This window comes from Rhamphochromis sp. 'chilingali' (assembly GCF_963969265.1).
Source record: "Rhamphochromis sp. 'chilingali' genome assembly, chromosome: 10".
Taxonomy (NCBI): Eukaryota; Metazoa; Chordata; class Actinopteri; order Cichliformes; family Cichlidae; genus Rhamphochromis; species Rhamphochromis sp. 'chilingali'.
This window is the reverse complement of record NC_137937.1, coordinates 9,387,822-9,407,094: the sequence shown is the minus strand read 5'-3', so window position 1 is coordinate 9,407,094 and position 19,273 is coordinate 9,387,822. Positions and strand designations below refer to the sequence as shown.

Genomic DNA, 19,273 nt, shown 5'->3' with positions numbered 1-19,273 from the left:
ACACGGTGAGAACATGCAAACTCCAAAGAAAGAAAGACAGACCCTGGTCTGATGGTAGAAATGAACTCAGGATCTTCTTCTGTCCAGCAACAGTGCTAACCACCATGCCATCCTTGGCGGCAAGAACTGCAATCAAGTATTTGCAATAATGGTAAGTCTTTTGGGCCCACCCTTCTTTGTAGAACGGTATAAATTCAACAACACTGGAGAATTTTAAAGCACTAATGTCATGTTTAAAACATGTCAAAACAACTCAATCAGTCCCCACTTTTGATTAGGTCACTCTTTCTTTTTTTTTTTTTTCTTTTTTTTTTTTTGAGTCATTCAGAGGTGAACTTTCTGGTGCTTCAGGGAGTGAACTTGATGCTCTGGTCTACTTGTCCCGTCAGTGCACAGAACATGTTGATCCCCCGATGTCTTGGATCAACATGATGATGTTTTGAAAAGAATGAGATGAGCTTTTGTGTTCTTTTTAGTCAGCAGTGGTTTTCACCTTGAAACTCTCCTATGGATGCCATTTTTGCCCAGTCTCTTTATACTGTTGAAATATGAACACTGACCTTAGCTGAGGCTACAGTTCTTCACATGTTGTTCTGGTTTCGTTTGACACGTCATGGATCAGTTGTTGACACAATAATGGAATCATTTTGGTAATCCTTTAACTCCTGAGAAGGTTCTGTCTTTCAATACTGATAGATGTTAATGACTTTGTTTCCCAGCTGTTAGTTTAGATCAGGGGTGAGAAACTCTAGGCCTCAACTGCCAGTGTCCTGCAGGTTTCCTCCCTGGGTCATCACACCTGAATCAAATGTTCATTACCAGGTTTCTGGAGGACTTCAGGGCTGTGTCCCAATCCAGCGACCGCACGCTTCGTAGTGCGCATTTGGAGACCGATTACGTCACAGCGACGTGAGGAAGGGTGTCCCAATTCGAAGTGTACTCCAAATGCGGTTGACAAATGTGCAGTTCATTTCCCCAAATTTGAAGTGTGGTCCAATGTAGACTTCGTGGTCCCATATATCCCACAATTCATAGCGTGGCGGTGGGTGTGGATATTTTGTTCGGAAAAAAACGGCGGATGCCTGAAGCGGGGTGGCTAAAGAGTAAACTTTCAAAAGTAAGTGCTGAATATTATGTCACTTATTTATGTGCGAATGTTTAATAATGAAGAACATTAAAACATAACATTATTAAAACATTGGCCACATATCGGCAAAGTTATGTGACATTAGTGATGTTTGTACTTTCAGCGTCAGCTTGGTTTTAAAGCCTTTAAAATATATGCCGTTAAATAGTTGACCTTAATCTTACAGAGAATGTGATGATTTTATGGCTAATTCACAAGCAGGATTCCCTGCACTGTTAATGTCAGCTATGTTATATTGCTGCCTCTGTTTGGTGGTGTCGAGCCAAACGGACTTTAACGTGTGTTTGAACGAGCTGACGGTTCACTCGTTAAGCTGAAAGAAAGATGCTTTAAACACATGTGTCCACTGTACCATCTGGGAACTCTTCTTGTTTAGCACTCGTAATAACACAAACACTAAATCCTCCTTCTCTTGTGCTGTTTTGTAGCAGTGTATACACCTGAGACTGTCACCTATCTGTCTGTCCTGCACTCTCTCTCTTTTTCTTTCTCTCTGATTGTGGAATAAAAGTATGAACATGTATTTATAAGTTACACTTGTGTTTGAATCCTGCAGCTTATCACACATTTGATTTCCATGTGTGACAACTGCAAGTGTCCAGAGTGAGGACAGACTGAAGGACCCACTGCTGCACATCATCTGTGAGGCTTTGCACCCCTGATGATCCACCAGGACAAACTCAGCAGTGTGTGAGGAAGAGGAGGAGGAAGAGCCAGCAGCAGGTGACAGATGGAGAGAATAGACAGACTGTTCCCTGTTTGTGAAGGACTGCTAGGAAAGTTTAAAATAACTAATTGCTTGTCCTGAATCAGTCTTATTAGGTAATGTTCAAATAATTTTATCATTCCAGTGTTTTCAGTGTGGGAGAAAGTACTCAGGGCCTTCAAGTTGAACACTATGAAAGGCAGCAACCAGTTTAATGTTCAGAAACCTAAAGTATCAGCAGCAGAATGGACCTAAAAATAAATGTTTGTTTCAGTTCTATGAAGCTTTGAGTATTTTGGATTAGTAGTACTGCTGTGTTTGTTGCATCATATTGCTGTAATTGTTTATATGCTTTACACTGTAAAAAAAAAAAAAAGTGCTGTTTTTACAGGAAAACCCTGGCAGCTGGGGTTACCAGGGACTTCCTGTAAAAACGCTTTACAGATGCAACTTGTAAATTGATTTACAGTGAATGAATCTCAGATTAAAACTGTTAAATCTACAGGAAAAAGAAGTTAATTTCACACATAGATGTGATATATAAATACACTATTTCCTGTATCTTTTACAAGTAATAAATGCTTTTTGTGGATCCATAAACTGCAAAATTAACAGGGAAATATCGTACAAAGAACTAATTTAAAATGGTAGAACTACGGTGAAACAGTGCATATTAAATGGAGCTGCTCTGTAAATTATACATAAAATCTATGCTGAATATTATATGTTTTAATGTAAAATTTTAACCATAACCCAGCAAATTTCTTACTGCTACGCCTACACCCAAACATGCAAAAATACATCTTGAGAAAACACAAGAGAGGAAAATATCACTTTTGGGAAATTTATTTTGCAGCCACATTAGCAAAATGACAGCAAATGGATCCATTTTTCCAACTAACACAATATGCAAGGCACACAGCAACTACACAATTCAATCAAAATATAGGCTATAAAAGCTGTGGAACATTCCTGCAAAGCAAGAACCATGTTCATGAAACAAGCATTTGTTAGACCCTCCACCAGAAAAAGTTAAATAACCTGTTAAGACTTTAAAACAAAAAACACATATTGTGCCAAAAATGATCATAATCACCGTGCAACGCGACACGCACCCTGCTGTCACCACAACCATGGCCCTGGTCAGAAAACATCAGCAAAACCACGTGGTGAAACAAACCTACACATGTGGTCTAGAAACACTGCAGTAGCAGCATGTTGTTTTTTTTCTTTTCTTATGTAAATAAAGAACATTCCTACAAAGAAAGAACATCTTCATGAATTGGCTTCATGCATTCGACCAGTAAAAGGTTCCAGTACACATTGTGGAACAAAATTAACTAAGTAAAACTAACAGTCCACAGAGAGTCAAGATTTAGGCTTAGCGCCACTTGTGGTCGGCAAGATCCTGAATCAGGGTGAGGACTCGAGGGTTCACACTGAGACGACGCTTTGAGTTTTTGTTCTCTACTTTGGTTCCTTTTTCTGGGTTTATGGAGAAGAAACACCTGTAGAATAACAATCATATAAAAGTTTATTAAGCATTTTTATAATTGATCAGTTAAAATACACGTACAAAGTAAGTAAAAATTAAGTATATACATATATATACACACAGTCATGGCCATGACCACGTTCAAGACAAAGTATAACCAAAATGCTGTGGGGAAGTGAACAATGCATGGTCAAAAGTATTGGCACCCTTCACGAGTGTCTTATGCAGTGATATGTCACACTTTAGCATTGTTAAAATCCAAAGCAAAGGTTATAGGTAGTCAGACGTCAGTTGACGCTTGGTCTAGCCCTGAGTCTCGGCCAGGCTTGGACCCGGATTCAGACTGTTAATATATTTTAAAAAACCAAACAAAAAAAAACAACAACAACAAAAAACAGAAAAAACAACTGAAACCGGCTCCAAAGCCGACCGAGACTCAGAGCCAGACCTGGACTCGAACCACATCAAAGCCAGACTCCAGATCCCAGAGTCTCAGTTATGAGAAATAACAAAGCCATATTTGTTCACCTCTGAAGAAACTCTAAAGTGGAAGCCAGCTCAGATGGATAATGGATGTTGAAATTGTAGTAGCTCCCGAACATGAGGCACAGTGCAGAAATGAAGGAGGATATGTTTGTGCTGACGAGGTTCCGATCAATACTCAGCATGTATCTTCTTGAGGAATAGCAGGACTGTCCTGTGAACAAATTATTTAACAGGTTATATCAATAAACACGGCAGTCACATGACATTCTATAAAAAGTGCACTTAACAAGAGAGAGAGCTATGAAACAGACTTACCACACACGATAATAGTGGGTGTCAGAGGCACTTGCTCCAGTTGTACCTCATCTGCCAGACATGTATCTTCAACACAGAGAAGCATGGACTCCTCCTTCTCTTCAAAGTAGCTGAGCAGAAGCAGGACCATCTCTTTCACATCATCTGAGCAGCCACTCTGCGGTCCCCGCATCCTCTGAAGCCTTGCATAAGTCTGAAGGAACACCTTGCTTTTGCTGACAGCAACTGTGGTCAAGTAGTCCAGTAGCCTTTTCCCCTTCAAATCCAAATTACGTGTGAATGTCTCTTTGAGGTCAATCCCAGTAAGTTCCTTGAAGTGGACAGACATGCCAAGTTCATCAAACCAAAACGGCCACTCCTCCCTAAGGCATTTGATACTTTTCCCCTGATTGACATGTTGACGTTGTGTGTAGTAAGTGGACTTCATTAGACTTTTTACCTCTTCTGGATTGGTGTCAGCTTGCTGGAACATCACCTTGAGTTTTTCCATCTTTTGCTGTTGGCTCTCTGGAGTTTCTTCAAGAGGCAGAAATTCTACATTCCATTTAATGCACCCGTATGTATCCTGCATGGCTGCTCTTTCTTCTAAAGGGATCTCGTCTGTGTGGTCTGAGTCAGTCTGATGTTTTCTTTTTCTTATTTTGGGTGTTGAAGTGCGCCTTACATTTTCAATTCAGTTCTGCAAATTTTTGACAAGTGAAAGGTAGCCTGCGCCAACAATCTCACCCTCTATTAAATCTTGCAGAGAATTGGGATATTTTGCCACCATTTTTCTTGCAACGTCAATTGAATGTTTTCTACCTACATGTGGGCATTTTTCCATCATCTCAGTCACAACAATCCGGACCATTTGCCTCCTCAGTTTTGGGCGAGGCCTTTTCCCCCTCTCAAGAAAATGCATCACTTCTGCAGGAAGTTTACTCCATGGAATTTCAAAGTTGTCATCCCATTGTGTGTCACATCCTGGGCTGCTGGAGGAGGTCGACGATAGACTTTGGGGTGAAAGTGAGAGCAATGACAGCGACTGGGTTGATGAGGCTTCCACAGATGATAGCGAGCTGTTCTCTGGAGTTTGGTCTTTAAATTACAAAACAAATACAATTATGATTCACACTGTATGTCTGTTCATGACCATCTCTGCTTTTGAGTTTGAATAGTTGTTTGTTGTTTTTACTTACATTTCTGTTTCCAAGCAGAAAGAAGCTTTCTTGCTTGTACAGGTCTTAATGCTGTCTGTGATGCCTCAAAGGCATTTATTTCATTTATCTTTAATGTTTGCTTAAAGTAATTCTTTTGTATGTATTTAAGTTAGAAAGAACAGTAAAAAGAGTTAAAAATGTTAAGAAGCTTTAATTTTGAAGGTGAACTTGCTAATAACCTCACTTCCTGGTGGGTTACCTGTATTGCTTGATTTCCTGTTTAATTCCTCTTCCTGGTTCTCTAAGAGGGAGAGTGACATGTGGTCTTGCTCTGAGGCTTATCCACAGCCATCCACTTGGGAACATTGTTCAGGCAACGCCGTAAGTGTATATATTTCACGATGAAGGTGTTAAAAAGGCATAAATAGTGGTATTTGTGAAAAATTATATTTTATTTGTGATTCATGGAGGTTGATTTGTACATGTTAAAAAAGGCAGTTTTGATGATGATCATTACTGTTGCTAAAGCTAACACGAAGGTGTAAGGTCACATTTTGAGTTATTTCGTGATGCAATATTTATGTAAACGATCATTTTTTCTATTCTGTATTTCCTTTCAACTACAGTTTTCACCGCTTGTCAAATGAAGATTCTGAGTAAAAAGTCAACTCTACTCGGACTCGTGTATTCATTGACAGAGGTTTAGCTTGGTGTTTGATCGGAGTTGCTACACTCTGCAACAGAACACTACAGTGAAAAGGCGGCACTCGATGGTCCTACGTGTTTGTGATGGCAGCAAGCAACAAGTCATCGGTATCAAATTCCAGGAGCAACGTGACATCAGCATCATCTGTAAGTGCGGCTCGCGCCAGAGCTAAAGCAGAAGCTGCTAAGGTACGAGCATCATATGCTAGCCAGGAGGCTAAATTAAAATTGGAAAAGGCTGCTAGAGAAGCAGAAAGGAAAACTAGAGAAGCTCAAAATCAGTTGGAAGCCGCTAGAATTGATACAGAGCTGGAAGTGCTAACATTAAATCGTGAAGCAGACGCAGCCATCGCTGAAGCACAGGTGTTAGAAGATGTAGCAGAAATGCATGGAAATGTAGAAAATGTGAAATCTGAGTCAGAAGACAGGCTTAGATTGCAACGTACTAGTGAATATGTTTGCTCTCAAAATGATCAGAATCAGTCTACCTTTGCACCAGTATCTGTCCCACCTGTTAAATCTGTAGACCGTGCAGAATCAGAAGACAGTTTCAGGACATGGCATCCACCTGTAAGCTTAGCGGAATTCCAACATAGCAATAGCAAGCCCAAGCCTGAAGTGGATAATGGGACGTATCCACCCACAACAAACCTGTCTAAACTGACCAGAGCTGAATTGAAGACCGACGTCGAAAGAACAAACCCTCGCACGTATATAGGTGCTCAATCACAAACACCCCGGCATATGCGTCCAGTGAGCGTGTCACAACCACCAGACCCTCTGGCACAATATTTGGCGCGACGTGATCTCGTTACGTCAGGACTGTACCAATTTGATGATAAGCCAGAGAATTTCCGTGCATGGCGGTCCTCATTCACTAATGCTGTGGCTGAGGTTCAACTTACAGAAACACAAGAATTAGACCTCATGACCAAATGGTTAGGAAAAGAGTCTGGACAGCAAATAAGATGCATACGCTCAGTGCATGTGAATAATGCAGGTTTGGCTCTGCGCAAGGCATGGGAGAGGCTGAATGACTGCTATGGTGCCCCTGAGATGATCGAGCAGTCACTGTTTCAGAGACTTGACAGTTTTCCAAAAATTGCAGCCAAAGATCACATCAGATTACGTGAACTTGGGGATTTGCTTATGGAGATACAAGGCGCCAAGGAGGATGGATACCTCACTGGGCTGTCATATCTAGACACCTCCAGAGGTAGGGCTGCTCGATTATGGCAAAAATGATAATCACGATTATTTTCACTGAAATTGAGATCTCGATTATTTGATGATATTTATTTAACCCTTTAAGACCTACTATAGAACCAAGTCCGCCAGAGCTTATATTATTTTTTTACATGTTGTAGTGCCATTTGTGGGAGCATTTCAAGTTGCTATACAACTGTTATAGCCCATATTTTAATAATATGTATGCATTAAGTCCATAGTAACTACATTAATTGCAAAAAAGTGCAATAAACTACAAAAAAATTGAAAATCGTTTTTTGTATTTTTTACATATATTTCTACTTGGAGAAATTTAAGAGGTTTATCCCTCAAAGCTTTAAATACAAAAAAGTTGCAAAAAATAGTTTACAATAACAGGAAACTTATTTTGAGTGTCTTCATAGTTTTATTTTGGAGATACACCAATTTTTATATACTGCAGGAAAAACGAAAAAACAATCCTATGATGCAAATTTGCAAAGAAAGCAGCAGGTGCATCAAAATAAACTATTTCCAGCAGTGCAATTTGAGTTCTAAGCATCCCAGAAACTATTCAGAAAAGTCAAACATGACCAGTATAGGTTTTTAAGGCCTACAAGTAAAAAACTACAATTTCCGCGAAAATGACGTCACTTCCGGTTTCAACCAGGAAATGGCCGACATGCGATTGTTTGCGCTGACGTCTGTTTTACTGTGGGAAGAGTTACGAACAGCTGATCAGATCGGCAAAGCCTGTTTCTGGAATATTATGTTTTTGTTCCTGCAAGAGCTTTTTATGCAATTTTTGCAAAGCTTTATGTGGAAGGAAACTGTGACCGAGGACAAGCTGATGGCATCAGATGTAAGTACAACTCCTCCGGTTTCATATGCAAAACAAATTATTGCGCTAGCTTACACGGCTCAGATTCTACAGGGATTTAAAAAATAGTTACACAAAACGGAGCGTGCTGCTCTGACCGGCTTTAAAGGGTTAACAATGACTTTAAAAAATAATATAAAATAGTGTGCAACACCACTGAAGTTTTTTTTAACCTCTCTTTTCAACCAACAGCAGTCACTCTCCTCTCCAAATAACTTCTTAGCTTTCCGAGCTTCCCTCAGGTCCTCTTAATCAGCGGTCCCCAACCTTTTTTGCGCCACGGACCGGTTTATGCCCGACAATATTTTCACGAACCGGCCTTTAAGGTGTCGCGGATAAATGAGGGAGGGGCTAATAATCGGCTCAGTCATTTTTAATGATCGTTGAAAGCCCAGATCGTAATCGTGATTAAAATTCGATTAATTGAGCAGCCCTATCCAGAGGTATTGGACCCATAGTAGACAAGCTCCCATATGGGCTCCAGGAGAAGTGGGTGTCATCTGGGTTGTGGTACAAAGAAGAGAATAACGGCTGCTTCCCTCCCTTTAGTTACTTTTGTAACTTTGTCTGTCATGAGGTAAAGAAGCGAAATGACCCCAGCTTTATTCATCAAAGCAACGGCGCAAACCCCACAAAACCAGAAAGATTACCTATGAAGAGCTTTAACACCAACAAGTCTATCGCAGTTCACAAAACAGATGTCTCTACAATCAACAACGACCCTAACAAGAACTGCCCATTGCACAATAAACCTCACCCACTTAAAAAATGCAGGACATTCAGAAACAAGTCCATCGATGACAGGAAGGCCTTTCTAAAACAGAAAGGAATATGCTTCAAGTGTTGTTCTTCAACTTCACATGTTGCCAAAGACTGCAAATCTTCCGTGAAATGCTTAGAGTGTGAAAGCATCTATCATGATGCAGCTATGCACCCTGGCCCACAACCTCAACTCACCAAGGCTCCTCCACCACCACAAGAGAACGGCGGGGAGGGAGAAGATGACTCTAATGTAACTGATGTTAGAACCAGCTGCACAGAGGTTTGTGGCCCCGGCCAGTGGGGTCGTTCTTGCTCTAAGATCTGCCTTGCAAAGGTCTACCCCAAACATTCAAAACACAAAGCCATTAAAGCTTATGTAATTCTGGACGACCAGAGCAATCGCTCATTAGCCAGGCCAGAGTTCTTTGAGCTGTTTGGTGTGGAGAACAAACCACTCTTATACCATCTCAGAACATGCTCCGGCGTCATCGAAACGTATGGCAGGAAGGCAGAAGGATTCCAGATAGAGTCGTTGAACGGCAACGTTCTCATACCTCTTCCACCACTCCTTGAGTGCCCTGAAATCCCTAACAATCGAGCTGAAATCCCAACACCAGGTGCAGTTTTGCATCATCCTCATCTCCACCATATAGCCAAACACATCCCTGATCTAGACCCAGAAGCAGAGATACTCCTGCTGCTCGGGAGAGACGTGCTTAGAGCACACAAGGTCAGGCAGCAAGTTAACGGGCCACACAACGCTCCCTTTGCACAACGTCTCGATCTAGGCTGGGTGGTGATAGGGGAGGTGTGCCTAGGTAATGTGCATAAGCCAACAGTTGACACATTCAAGACCCATGTGCTAGACAGCGGTCGCCATTCCATATTTCAGCCCTGTGCAAGTTTCATGCAGGTCAAAGAAACACAGCCAAGCTTCAACAAGTCTAACAAAATGCCAGAGAGGATGCTAGGACGCACAGTGTTTAACCAATCTGAACATGATAACAAACCTGCCCCATCAATAGAAGACATCCTCTTCCTAGAGATCATGGATACAAATGTCCACAGAGATGACACTGGTAGTTGGGTTGCTCCATTGCCGTTCAAGGAACCACGGCAACGTTTGCCAAATAATAAAACGCATGCGGTTAAGAGGTTTGAATCCTTGCAACGCCAATTCAGGAAGAAACCCGAGATGCAGAAGCAATATGTGGCATTCATGGAGAAGATCATTGCCAACGGTCACGCAGAGATGGCAGCACCCTTGAGGGAAGATGAAGAGTGCTGGTTTCTTCCATCATTCGGGGTATACCACCCACAAAAGCCCAACCAAATCAGGGTGGTTTTTGATTCCAGCGCTCAGTACTGCGGGGTCTCCCTCAATGACGTGCTTCTGACTGGTCCCGACCTCAACAATTCTCTCTTGGGTGTCCTTCTACGCTTTCGAAGGGAGAGAGTAGCTATCCTCGCCGACATCCAACAAATGTTTCACTGCTTTTTGGTCCATGAAAGGCACCGCAACTTCCTCCGGTTTTTGTGGTATGAGGACAACGACCTCACCAAGGCAGTTATCGACTATCGCATGAGGGTTCATGTCTTTGGCAACTCACCATCTCCGGCTGTGGCCATCTATGGTCTGCAAAGAGCCATTGCTGAAGGTGCCCAGAAGTACGGTGCCGACACAGTGAAATTTGTGGAAAGGCACTTTTACGTGGATGATGGCTTGGTGTCTCTCCCATCTGAAGCAGAAGCAATCAACCTTCTCCAACGGACTCAGGCTTCACTTGCTGAATCAAACCTCCGCTTGCACAAGTTTGTGTCGAACAGTCCGGCAGTCACTGGAGCTTTCCCGCCAGAAGATTGTGTCCCGCTCATCAAGGATCTGGATTTGAGCGGAGAGACAGCACCCATGCAGCGCAGCCTGGGTTTGCTTTGGGAGATCAGAAAAGACACATTCACATTCTCTGCATCAACTATTATCAAACCTTTCACCCGACGTGGAGTCCTCTCTACCGTCAATAGTGTTTTTGATCCAATGGGTATGCTGGCACCCGTCACAATCCAGGGACGAGCTCTTCTTAGGGAACTTAGTTCGGAACTGACTGACTGGGATGCACCTCTCCCAGAAGACAAGCTGAAGAAATGGGAAACCTGGAGAGATTCTCTTCAAGTCCTAAAGGAGCTTCATGTGCCATGTGCATACACATCAACCTCGCTCACCAAAGCTGTGCGCACAGAGTTGTTTGTATTCTCAGACGCCTCAACTATGGCCATTGGGGCTATCGCTTACTTGAGAGCCATCCAGGAGGATGGAAAAGTGGAAGTAGGATTTGTTATGGGCAAAGCCAAATTAGCACCCCAGTCTGAACCAACAATCCCGAGGCTCGAACTCTGCGCTGCTGTCCTTGCAGTAGAAATGGCGGATCTCATCCGGGAGGAGCTGGATCTGAAATTGGATGCTGTCAGATTCTACACGGACAGTAAGGTGGTACTCGGGTACATTTGTAATACGACAAAACGCTTCTACACATATGTCCATAACAGAGTCCAACGTATCCGACAATCTACCAGACCAGAACAATGGCATTATGTGTGCACGGAAGAAAACCCTGCGGACCATGCATCCAGATCTCTGCCTGCATCCCATCTGACCCAGAGTTCTTGGTTCACCGGACCTTCATTCCTGCATCAGTTATCTGCAGAAACAACACAAACCAGTGAGACGTTTGAGCTCATCGACCCGGGAAATGACTCAGAGATTCGACCACAGGTACGCACCTACACTACTCATCTGAAGGAACCTGTACTTACCCCTGATCGCTTTCGCCGTTTCTCCACCTTTACCTCTCTACTGCGAGCAGTGGCTTTCCTTATGCATGTGGCAAGATCTCACAAACATTCAAACCAAAACAGCAGGTGTACGGGATGGCACACATGTTGCTTACCTCGTACTGTGGATGAAATAGCTCAAGCAAAACATGTCATTCTGCAAGCAGAACAAATGCCAGCCTTTGCCAAGGAACTGTCAGCCCTCCAAGCAAACAAAGTGGTGCCCACAAACAGCCCGTTGCATAAACTCAGTCCAACTTTGGAGAGTAGTCTTATCTGCGTTGGAGGCAGACTGAAACATTCTCAACTAACGTGTGAAGAAAAGAACCCAGTAATCCTACCCAAGGACAGCTACGTTTCCTTACTGCTCGTACGACATCACCATGAGCAGGTGAGACATCAGGGTCGACATCTCACAGAAGGTGCTATAAGGGCAGCTGGACTGTGGATTTTGGGTGGGAAGCGACTAATCAATTCAGTCCTACACAAATGCGTAATCTGCCGGAAGCTGCGTGGGAGACCGGAAGAACAACGTATGGCCGACTTACCGCCGGAACGTCTCAAAGTTTGCCCTCCCTTCACATACGTGGGGCTTGACGTCTTTGGACCTTGGTCTGTTGTAACCAGACGCACCAGAGGAGGACAGGCAGAGAGCAAACGGTGGGCCATGATGTTTAGTTGTTTGAGTTCAAGGGCCGTCCACATTGAGCTGATTGAGTCTATGGACGCATCTAGCTGTATAAATGCTCTCAGGCGGTTCTTCGCTCTCAGAGGCCCTGCAAAAGAACTTCAGTCTGATTGTGGGACCAACTTCATTGGAGCTAGCAAGGAGTTGGAGATGGATAATACTGTACAGGGGTACCTCAGCAAGCAAGGATGTAGCTGGAACTTCAGACCTCCACATGCTTCCCACATGGGAGGCTCATGGGAACGGATGATTGGTGTTGCCAGGAGAATCCTTGATTCAATGCTCTTGCAGCAAAAGAGTCACCTGACCCATGAAGTGCTGTCAACACTAATGGCAGAAATTACAGCTATCATCAATGCACGTCCACTCCTACCTGTGTCTACAGACCCAAACCAACCTTTCATTCTTTCACCAGCCATGCTCCTCACACAGAAATCAGGAGTTCCACCTCCTCCAGGAGATTTCACAGACAAGGACCTCTTCACAAAACAATGGAGGCAAGTTCAAGCGCTCGCAAACCAGTTTTGGGCCCGTTGGAGCAAAGAATACTTACCATCCTTACAACAAAGACAAAAATGGACAGTGACACGCAGAAACCTTCAAGTTGGGGATCTGGTCCTCCTCAGGGACAAGCAGACCATCCGCAACTACTGGCCCATGGCCATAGTCACAGCAACCTTTCCTGGGAAGGATGGACATGTGAGAAAGGTTGAAGTAAAAACGACCGACCAAGGTGACACAAGAACCTTCCTTAGGCCAGTTGCAGAAGTAGTTCTTCTGCCTAAGGACTGATTTAAGGACTGTTGTTTGGACTCATTCAAGTTCATAGTGGCCTCACACAGGCCAGGCGGGGAGTGTGATGCCTCAAAGGCATTTATTTCATTTATCTTTAATGTTTGCTTAAAGTAATTCTTTTGTATGTATTTAAGTTAGAAAGAACAGTAAAAAGAGTTAAAAATGTTAAGAAGCTTTAATTTTGAAGGTGAACTTGCTAATAACCTCACTTCCTGGTGGGTTACCTGTATTGCTTGATTTCCTGTTTAATTCCTCTTCCTGGTTCTCTAAGAGGGAGAGTGACATGTGGTCTTGCTCTGAGGCTTATCCACAGCCATCCACTTGGGAACATTGTTCAGGCAACGCCGTAAGTGTATATATTTCACGATGAAGGTGTTAAAAAGGCATAAATAGTGGTATTTGTGAAAAATTATATTTTATTTGTGATTCATGGAGGTTGATTTGTACATGTTAAAAAAGGCAGTTTTGATGATGATCATTACTGTTGCTAAAGCTAACACGAAGGTGTAAGGTCACATTTTGAGTTATTTCGTGATGCAATATTTATGTAAACGATCATTTTTTCTATTCTGTATTTCCTTTCAACTACAGTTTTCACCACTTGTCAAATGAAGATTCTGAGTAAAAAGTCAACTCTACTCGGACTCGTGTATTCATTGACAGAGGTTTAGCTTGGTGTTTGATCGGAGTTGCTACACTCTGCAACAGAACACTACACTGTCATCAAATCTGCCTCCGTTACGAAGCGTAGATCATCACTTGTCTCAACTCCAATGGACTGCAAGTGCTCCTCCAGGATGTTTTTGTTCACAGCTTGAAGTTCTGGTAGGACTTCCGTGATGGCGACATCTAGGAAGGTTCGCTCTGAGTCACTCATACTTGCACTGAAGAAGAAATGCCACATCCAAACAAAATAGAAAATCACATACAGTTCATACACTTGATGGAGCAGGGTGGGGATCAGGTGACACTTATATTAATGTTAAACTATTTACAGTGAGAAGTGAGCTATTAGTTGGACATTATTTTGCCACAATACTATGCTTTAGTGGAATGACTCGGTATTCTTGAAGAATGTATGATACCAAAGGATAGAAATCAGGCAGGTCATTAATGTTGATGCACTGTAACCCAAGACTGTCCTTTGTCACAGAATACAGATGGTATTCTGAGAGGAAGATGCCTTTGTGGATATCCATTAGAACATACACAGATGTGTCATTTTGAATCAAGATGAGTAGAAGTTCACCAAACTCCATACACTCGTCATTTCTGTACACAAGAAACTGTCCCTTTTTATATGCAGTGCCCTTGTACTGAATGTCTGTGGTAACTGTGGTATTGCTTTCTGAAAAAGCTAACTCCCTGACCGCATGCTGAATAGTGTCACTGTAGAGGTTGGGATAAAACGCACAGCTCTCCTTGACTTGCAGCAGTTCACGGCATTCTTGCCCTGCTAAAAGATAAGCCTGATACATCTGATGACGTGTTGACAAAGTTTGACAAATATTTTTGAAGCTTTTCAAGTGTCTGGCACATCTTTTGAAGTAACTGTGTTTACATTCAAACCTAAGCGTCCATAACCTCATCAATGGACCAAATTGCAACAACAATGCTGAATAATGGCGCAAATAGTGGTGCTTGGGTTTTAGTTTAATTCCAGGAAACAACATCTCTCTCATCTCCAAATATTCTTGGATCAAAATGTCAGCGAATGCTATCTGGGACAAGGAAATGCTCTGAGCACAAATAAGATCCACAATGTCTTTCAACTGGAGAGCTAACTGCCATACTTCATCCTCATGGTTTTGTACTTTGTCACCAATCAAAACTGGCAGCAATCTCAAAAGGTTCCAGTTTTGAACGGCTTGCCCTGATAATTTGGATCCGTCAGGTTTGACAGTACATGGCTTTGTAAGTGCTTCGGATCCTTTATATTTAAACTGTTTAATGCGTCTGTTTAGAAGGGAGTATGTGAACCATTTTTTATTTTTTATAATGTTCTTCAGGTACAGTGCTAGATCATATGACGCAACTCCTTCAAAGAGGTCATGACCTAGACAAGGTGGGAGACCAGGCTGGGATACGTGAAAAGACTGAAGGGTATTGAAGATGGAGTTTACCTTTATTCCTCTGACGTCTTGGATAGTTTCAGACTGGAGATCAGCAACAGCCGCGTCATATGTCTCTGGAGTGCGTGGAGGACCACAGGCATTCGGATCAGCATAAAACTCACTTCGTGTTACTTCACAGTACCTGCAAAAATATTGAGAGCAGCTGAAGTTTTCTGTAAACCCTCCTATGCAATGAGAACCCAAGTTGTCCCCAGCAATACAGTAAAGACCCCCTTTTACTGTTTCTCCATCTACATCTATTCCATCTGTCTCCAAAGATTTCAGATCTGCCAACAACTCTGAGAAAACTTTGGCTATTCCAAAGCGCTTGAAGTCATTCTCAACACACAACAAGACTAAAAACATGTTATCTGTATTTGAACGCAAATGAATGGGTAAATTTGCTAATGACAGATAGACTGCAAGAAGTTTGTGCGTTTTTTTAGCAGAACCCAGGGGATTCACTACCTCAAATGAATCTTGGTACAAAATCAGTTTGAGGCTTTCAGGGTTTTCATTAAAGAACTGGTGACATTTGAAAATTTTGCCATCATATAAATCCTTAAAAATTTCTACATCAGGACCCCCAAACTGTTGTGACTGTGTATTCCTCCATAACTGTGACTCTAAAAAGCTCTTCAGGGTTTCTCCAACTGGTATGTAGTAAGCACATTTTTCTGTCATGTTTTCATCCATTCCCAATGGCACTTTCTTGGGTTCTGTGTATTTAAACATTTTTTTGAATGTTTGATTTCTGGTGTGACTCTTTAATGCAGTCACAGATTTTAGTGACTGCTTCATCTGATAGGTTCATTTCATTTTTTAGTAAACAACTTACCTTATTAATTGTGTAGGCTTGACCCAATTCGTGCACATTCTGCATTTCCTCAGCAATACTCTGTATAGTAGAGGCAGGAATTAGCAGCTGTTCTTGCAGTTTAAGGTAAAAGAGACACATGTTTCTGAGATAAGAATGACTATCCTTCTCTGGCATATCACTGGCTGAACTAGCAGATGCCATGGTTTCATGTGTGTTTTCTGAATATTCTGTACTGTCATTTGGGGGCTGAGGACGAGATTCCTTGTACATGTCATCAATACCATCTGGGGAACAAGCTTTATGCTTCCTACACATGTGAGAAGTAAATGATGACTTTTTTGTAAACATATGCTTACAACCACTTACTGGACATGACACAGACCTGCCCTCTGCAATATGATCGTTTAAGTGAGACACTAGCTCTTTCACTGTTTGAAAATGGCGGGCACATAATGAAACCGCACATTTTAAATCTGCAACAAGAGCTTTAGGAGTAGCTTGAAGTGCAGGTGCATTGTGCACACGATAAAAATGCCCCTTGAAAGCAGAGTACGTGGTGAATGTTTGGCTGCAATTGGCGCCAACACATTTAAAAATACAACAAGGCTCATTCTTATGCACTCTGCAATGTAGTACATAGCCTCATAATGTGACCAATACCTTTTTACAAAAGACGCAGATGATCATTTTTAGTATTTCAAAAGTTTGCCTGTGCTTTTCAGCTGAACTAGCATGCTAGCGCTAGGTTATGAGCATTGGTCTAAATATCAACTGGTGCTTTTATCTCGAAAAAACGTCGCCAAGATATTGAACTTACCGTGCAGACTTTCTGACGAACAAACACAGATCCTCAAAAAACACTTGAAATCGTATGTTTGTAATTTGTCCTAACAACGTAGTTGCTGAAAGTTCAACGTTTTCTTCTCCCGTCTTCTCTCTCGTGCTGGCTCGTTAGCTATAGTCGTGAACTAGGCGCTTTTCTCCTCCCGCCCTCACGTCATTATCCAATCAGAGACGAGCTTCAGATGCACATTCAAAATTAGGCGCGCTCAGTGCAACGGTGAGTGGCCTGAAGTAGCTTACAGCTCTGTGGAGATGAGGCACCATAGAGATCCTATGGGAGGCACTGTAAGTTTGTTTAGCCTGTAATAATGAGACATTGCTGACCTAACCCAAAAAAGTATTCTAGTCTAAGTATCACATTGCAATTAAAAGAAACATAAAGAATACAAGCATTATGACAGAAGCATTACTTAGTCGTTAAATAATAATTTCTTATTGGTTACCCTACAATAGGCTGCAAATAGCCCGAATGATTTAAGAAAAAAACACGATGTAAACAATTTTAATTGTATATTTTTATATAGCCTATAAATGGAGAGGCAACCTCTCAGGTTCACAATGACATCTTCTGTGAAAACATTTTTATTAGTCCTATCCATGACTTTGCATCATTTCATGAATCATGTTAAAAGTAGGCCCAGTACATCCATGCAGTTGTAAAGTGACTTACATATAGGTCATGTGTTTTTAAGAAAAACTGACTAAAACTGTGATTTTTACAGTATTTGCATGTCAAATTAACATGATTGTTTGGTTATGAGTATTACGGTGTTTCACTGTTTTTATTCACAGTATTTGTAGTTTTAACCAATAAATTTGATTATAATCACACATTCATGTTGTAAATATAACAGGAACATTCTGTTTAAAGGTTTACAATAATTCACTGTGATCGAAACAGGAAAGTTGTGTTTTGGGGTTTACTATACATTTCTGTAGGGGTTTTACATGGTTTTTATGTCAATTTCACTGCCCTTTTTTTTACAGTGTATATATTCTGAGGTAAGTTGATCTACAGTGGGGCAAAAAAGTATTTAGTCAGCCACCGATTGTGCAAGTTTCCCCACCTAAAATGATGACAGAGGTCAGTAATTTGCACCAGAGGTACACTTCAACTGTGAGAGACAGAATGTGAAAAAAAAAATCCATGAATCCACATGGTAGGATTTGTAAAGAATTTATTCGTAAATCAGGGTGGAAAATAAGTATTTGGTCAATAACAAAAATACAACTCAATACTTTGTAACATAACCTTTGTTGGCAATAACAGAGGTCAAACGTTTACTATAGGTCTTTACCAGGTTTGCACACACAGTAGCTGGTATTTTGGCCCATTCCTCCATGCAGATCTTCTCGAGAGCAGTGATGTTTTGGGGCTGTCGCCGAGCAACACGGACTTTCAACTCCCGCCACAGATTTTCTATGGGGTTGAGGTCTGGAGACTGGCTAGGCCACTCCAGGACTTTCAAATGCTTCTTACGGAGCCACTCCTTTGTTGCCCGGGCGGTGTGTTTTGGATCATTGTCATGTTGGAAGACCCAGCCTCGTTTCATCTTCAAAGTTCTCACTGATGGAAGGAGGTTTTGGCTCAAAATCTCACGATACATGGCCCCATTCATTCTGTCCTTAACACGGATCAGTCGTCCTGTCCCCTTGGCAGAAAAACAGCCCCATAGCATGATGTTTCCACCCCCATGCTTCACAGTAGGTATGGTGTTCTTGGGATGCAACTCAGTATTCTTCTTCCTCCAAACACGACGAGTTGAGTTTATACCAAAAAGTTCTACTTTGGTTTCATCTGACCACATGACATTCTCCCAATCCTCTGCTGTATCATCCATGTGCTCTCTGGCAAACTTCAGACGGGCCTGGACATGCACTGGCTTCAGCAGCGGAACACGTCTGGCACTGCGGGATTTGATTCCCTGCCGTTGTAGTGTGTTACTGATGGTGACCTTTGTTACTTTGGTCCCAGCTCTCTGCAGGTCATTCACCAGGTCCCCCCGTGTGGTTCTGGGATCTTTGCTCACCGTTCTCATGATCATTTTGACCCCACGGGATGAGATCTTGCGTGGAGCCCCAGATCGAGGGAGATTATCAGTGGTCTTGTATGTCTTCCATTTTCTGATGATTGCTCCCACAGTTGATTTTTTCACACCAAGCTGCTTGCCTATTGTAGATTCACTCTTCCCAGTCTGGTGCAGGTCTACAATACTTTTCCTGGTGTCCTTCGAAAGCTCTTTGGTCTTGGCCATGGCGGAGTTTGGAGTCTGACTGTTTGAGGCTGTGGACAGGTGTCTTTTATACAGATGATGAGTTCAAACAGGTGCCATTCATACAGGT

General features: G+C 42.2%; 2 protein-coding genes and 1 long non-coding RNA gene across 3 annotated transcripts; 1 reads left to right on the top strand and 2 right to left on the bottom strand.

Moving 5' to 3' along the window:
* Positions 1 to 3,234: 3,234 nt before the first annotated feature.
* On the bottom strand, positions 3,235 to 5,381 carry LOC308403916 (uncharacterized protein; the record flags this gene model as incomplete). The annotated part of the gene is made up of 5 exons (XM_080893709.1): positions 5,328 to 5,381; positions 4,589 to 5,226; positions 4,150 to 4,459; positions 3,877 to 4,045; positions 3,235 to 3,361 (listed from the first exon to the last, which is right to left on the bottom strand). Exons 2-5 carry the CDS (start codon positions 4,718 to 4,720, stop codon positions 3,235 to 3,237), a joined length of 738 nt encoding a protein of 245 aa, XP_080749835.1. The 5' UTR covers positions 4,721 to 5,226; positions 5,328 to 5,381.
* Positions 5,382 to 9,007: 3,626 nt separating this feature from the next.
* Positions 9,008 to 14,037, top strand: LOC308403914 (uncharacterized protein; the record flags this gene model as incomplete). The annotated part of the gene is made up of 2 exons (XM_080893708.1): positions 9,008 to 13,499; positions 13,745 to 14,037. The coding sequence occupies one exon, from the start codon at positions 9,008 to 9,010 to the stop codon at positions 13,148 to 13,150; it is 4,143 nt and encodes a 1,380-aa protein (XP_080749834.1). The 3' UTR covers positions 13,151 to 13,499; positions 13,745 to 14,037.
* Positions 14,038 to 14,045: 8 nt separating this feature from the next.
* LOC308404968 lies at positions 14,046 to 17,966 on the bottom strand. Its single transcript, XR_013973239.1, has 3 exons — positions 16,905 to 17,966; positions 16,106 to 16,165; positions 14,046 to 15,409 (listed from the first exon to the last, which is right to left on the bottom strand). It is a non-coding gene; the product is annotated as an uncharacterized lncRNA (long non-coding RNA).
* Positions 17,967 to 19,273: the final 1,307 nt, after the last annotated feature.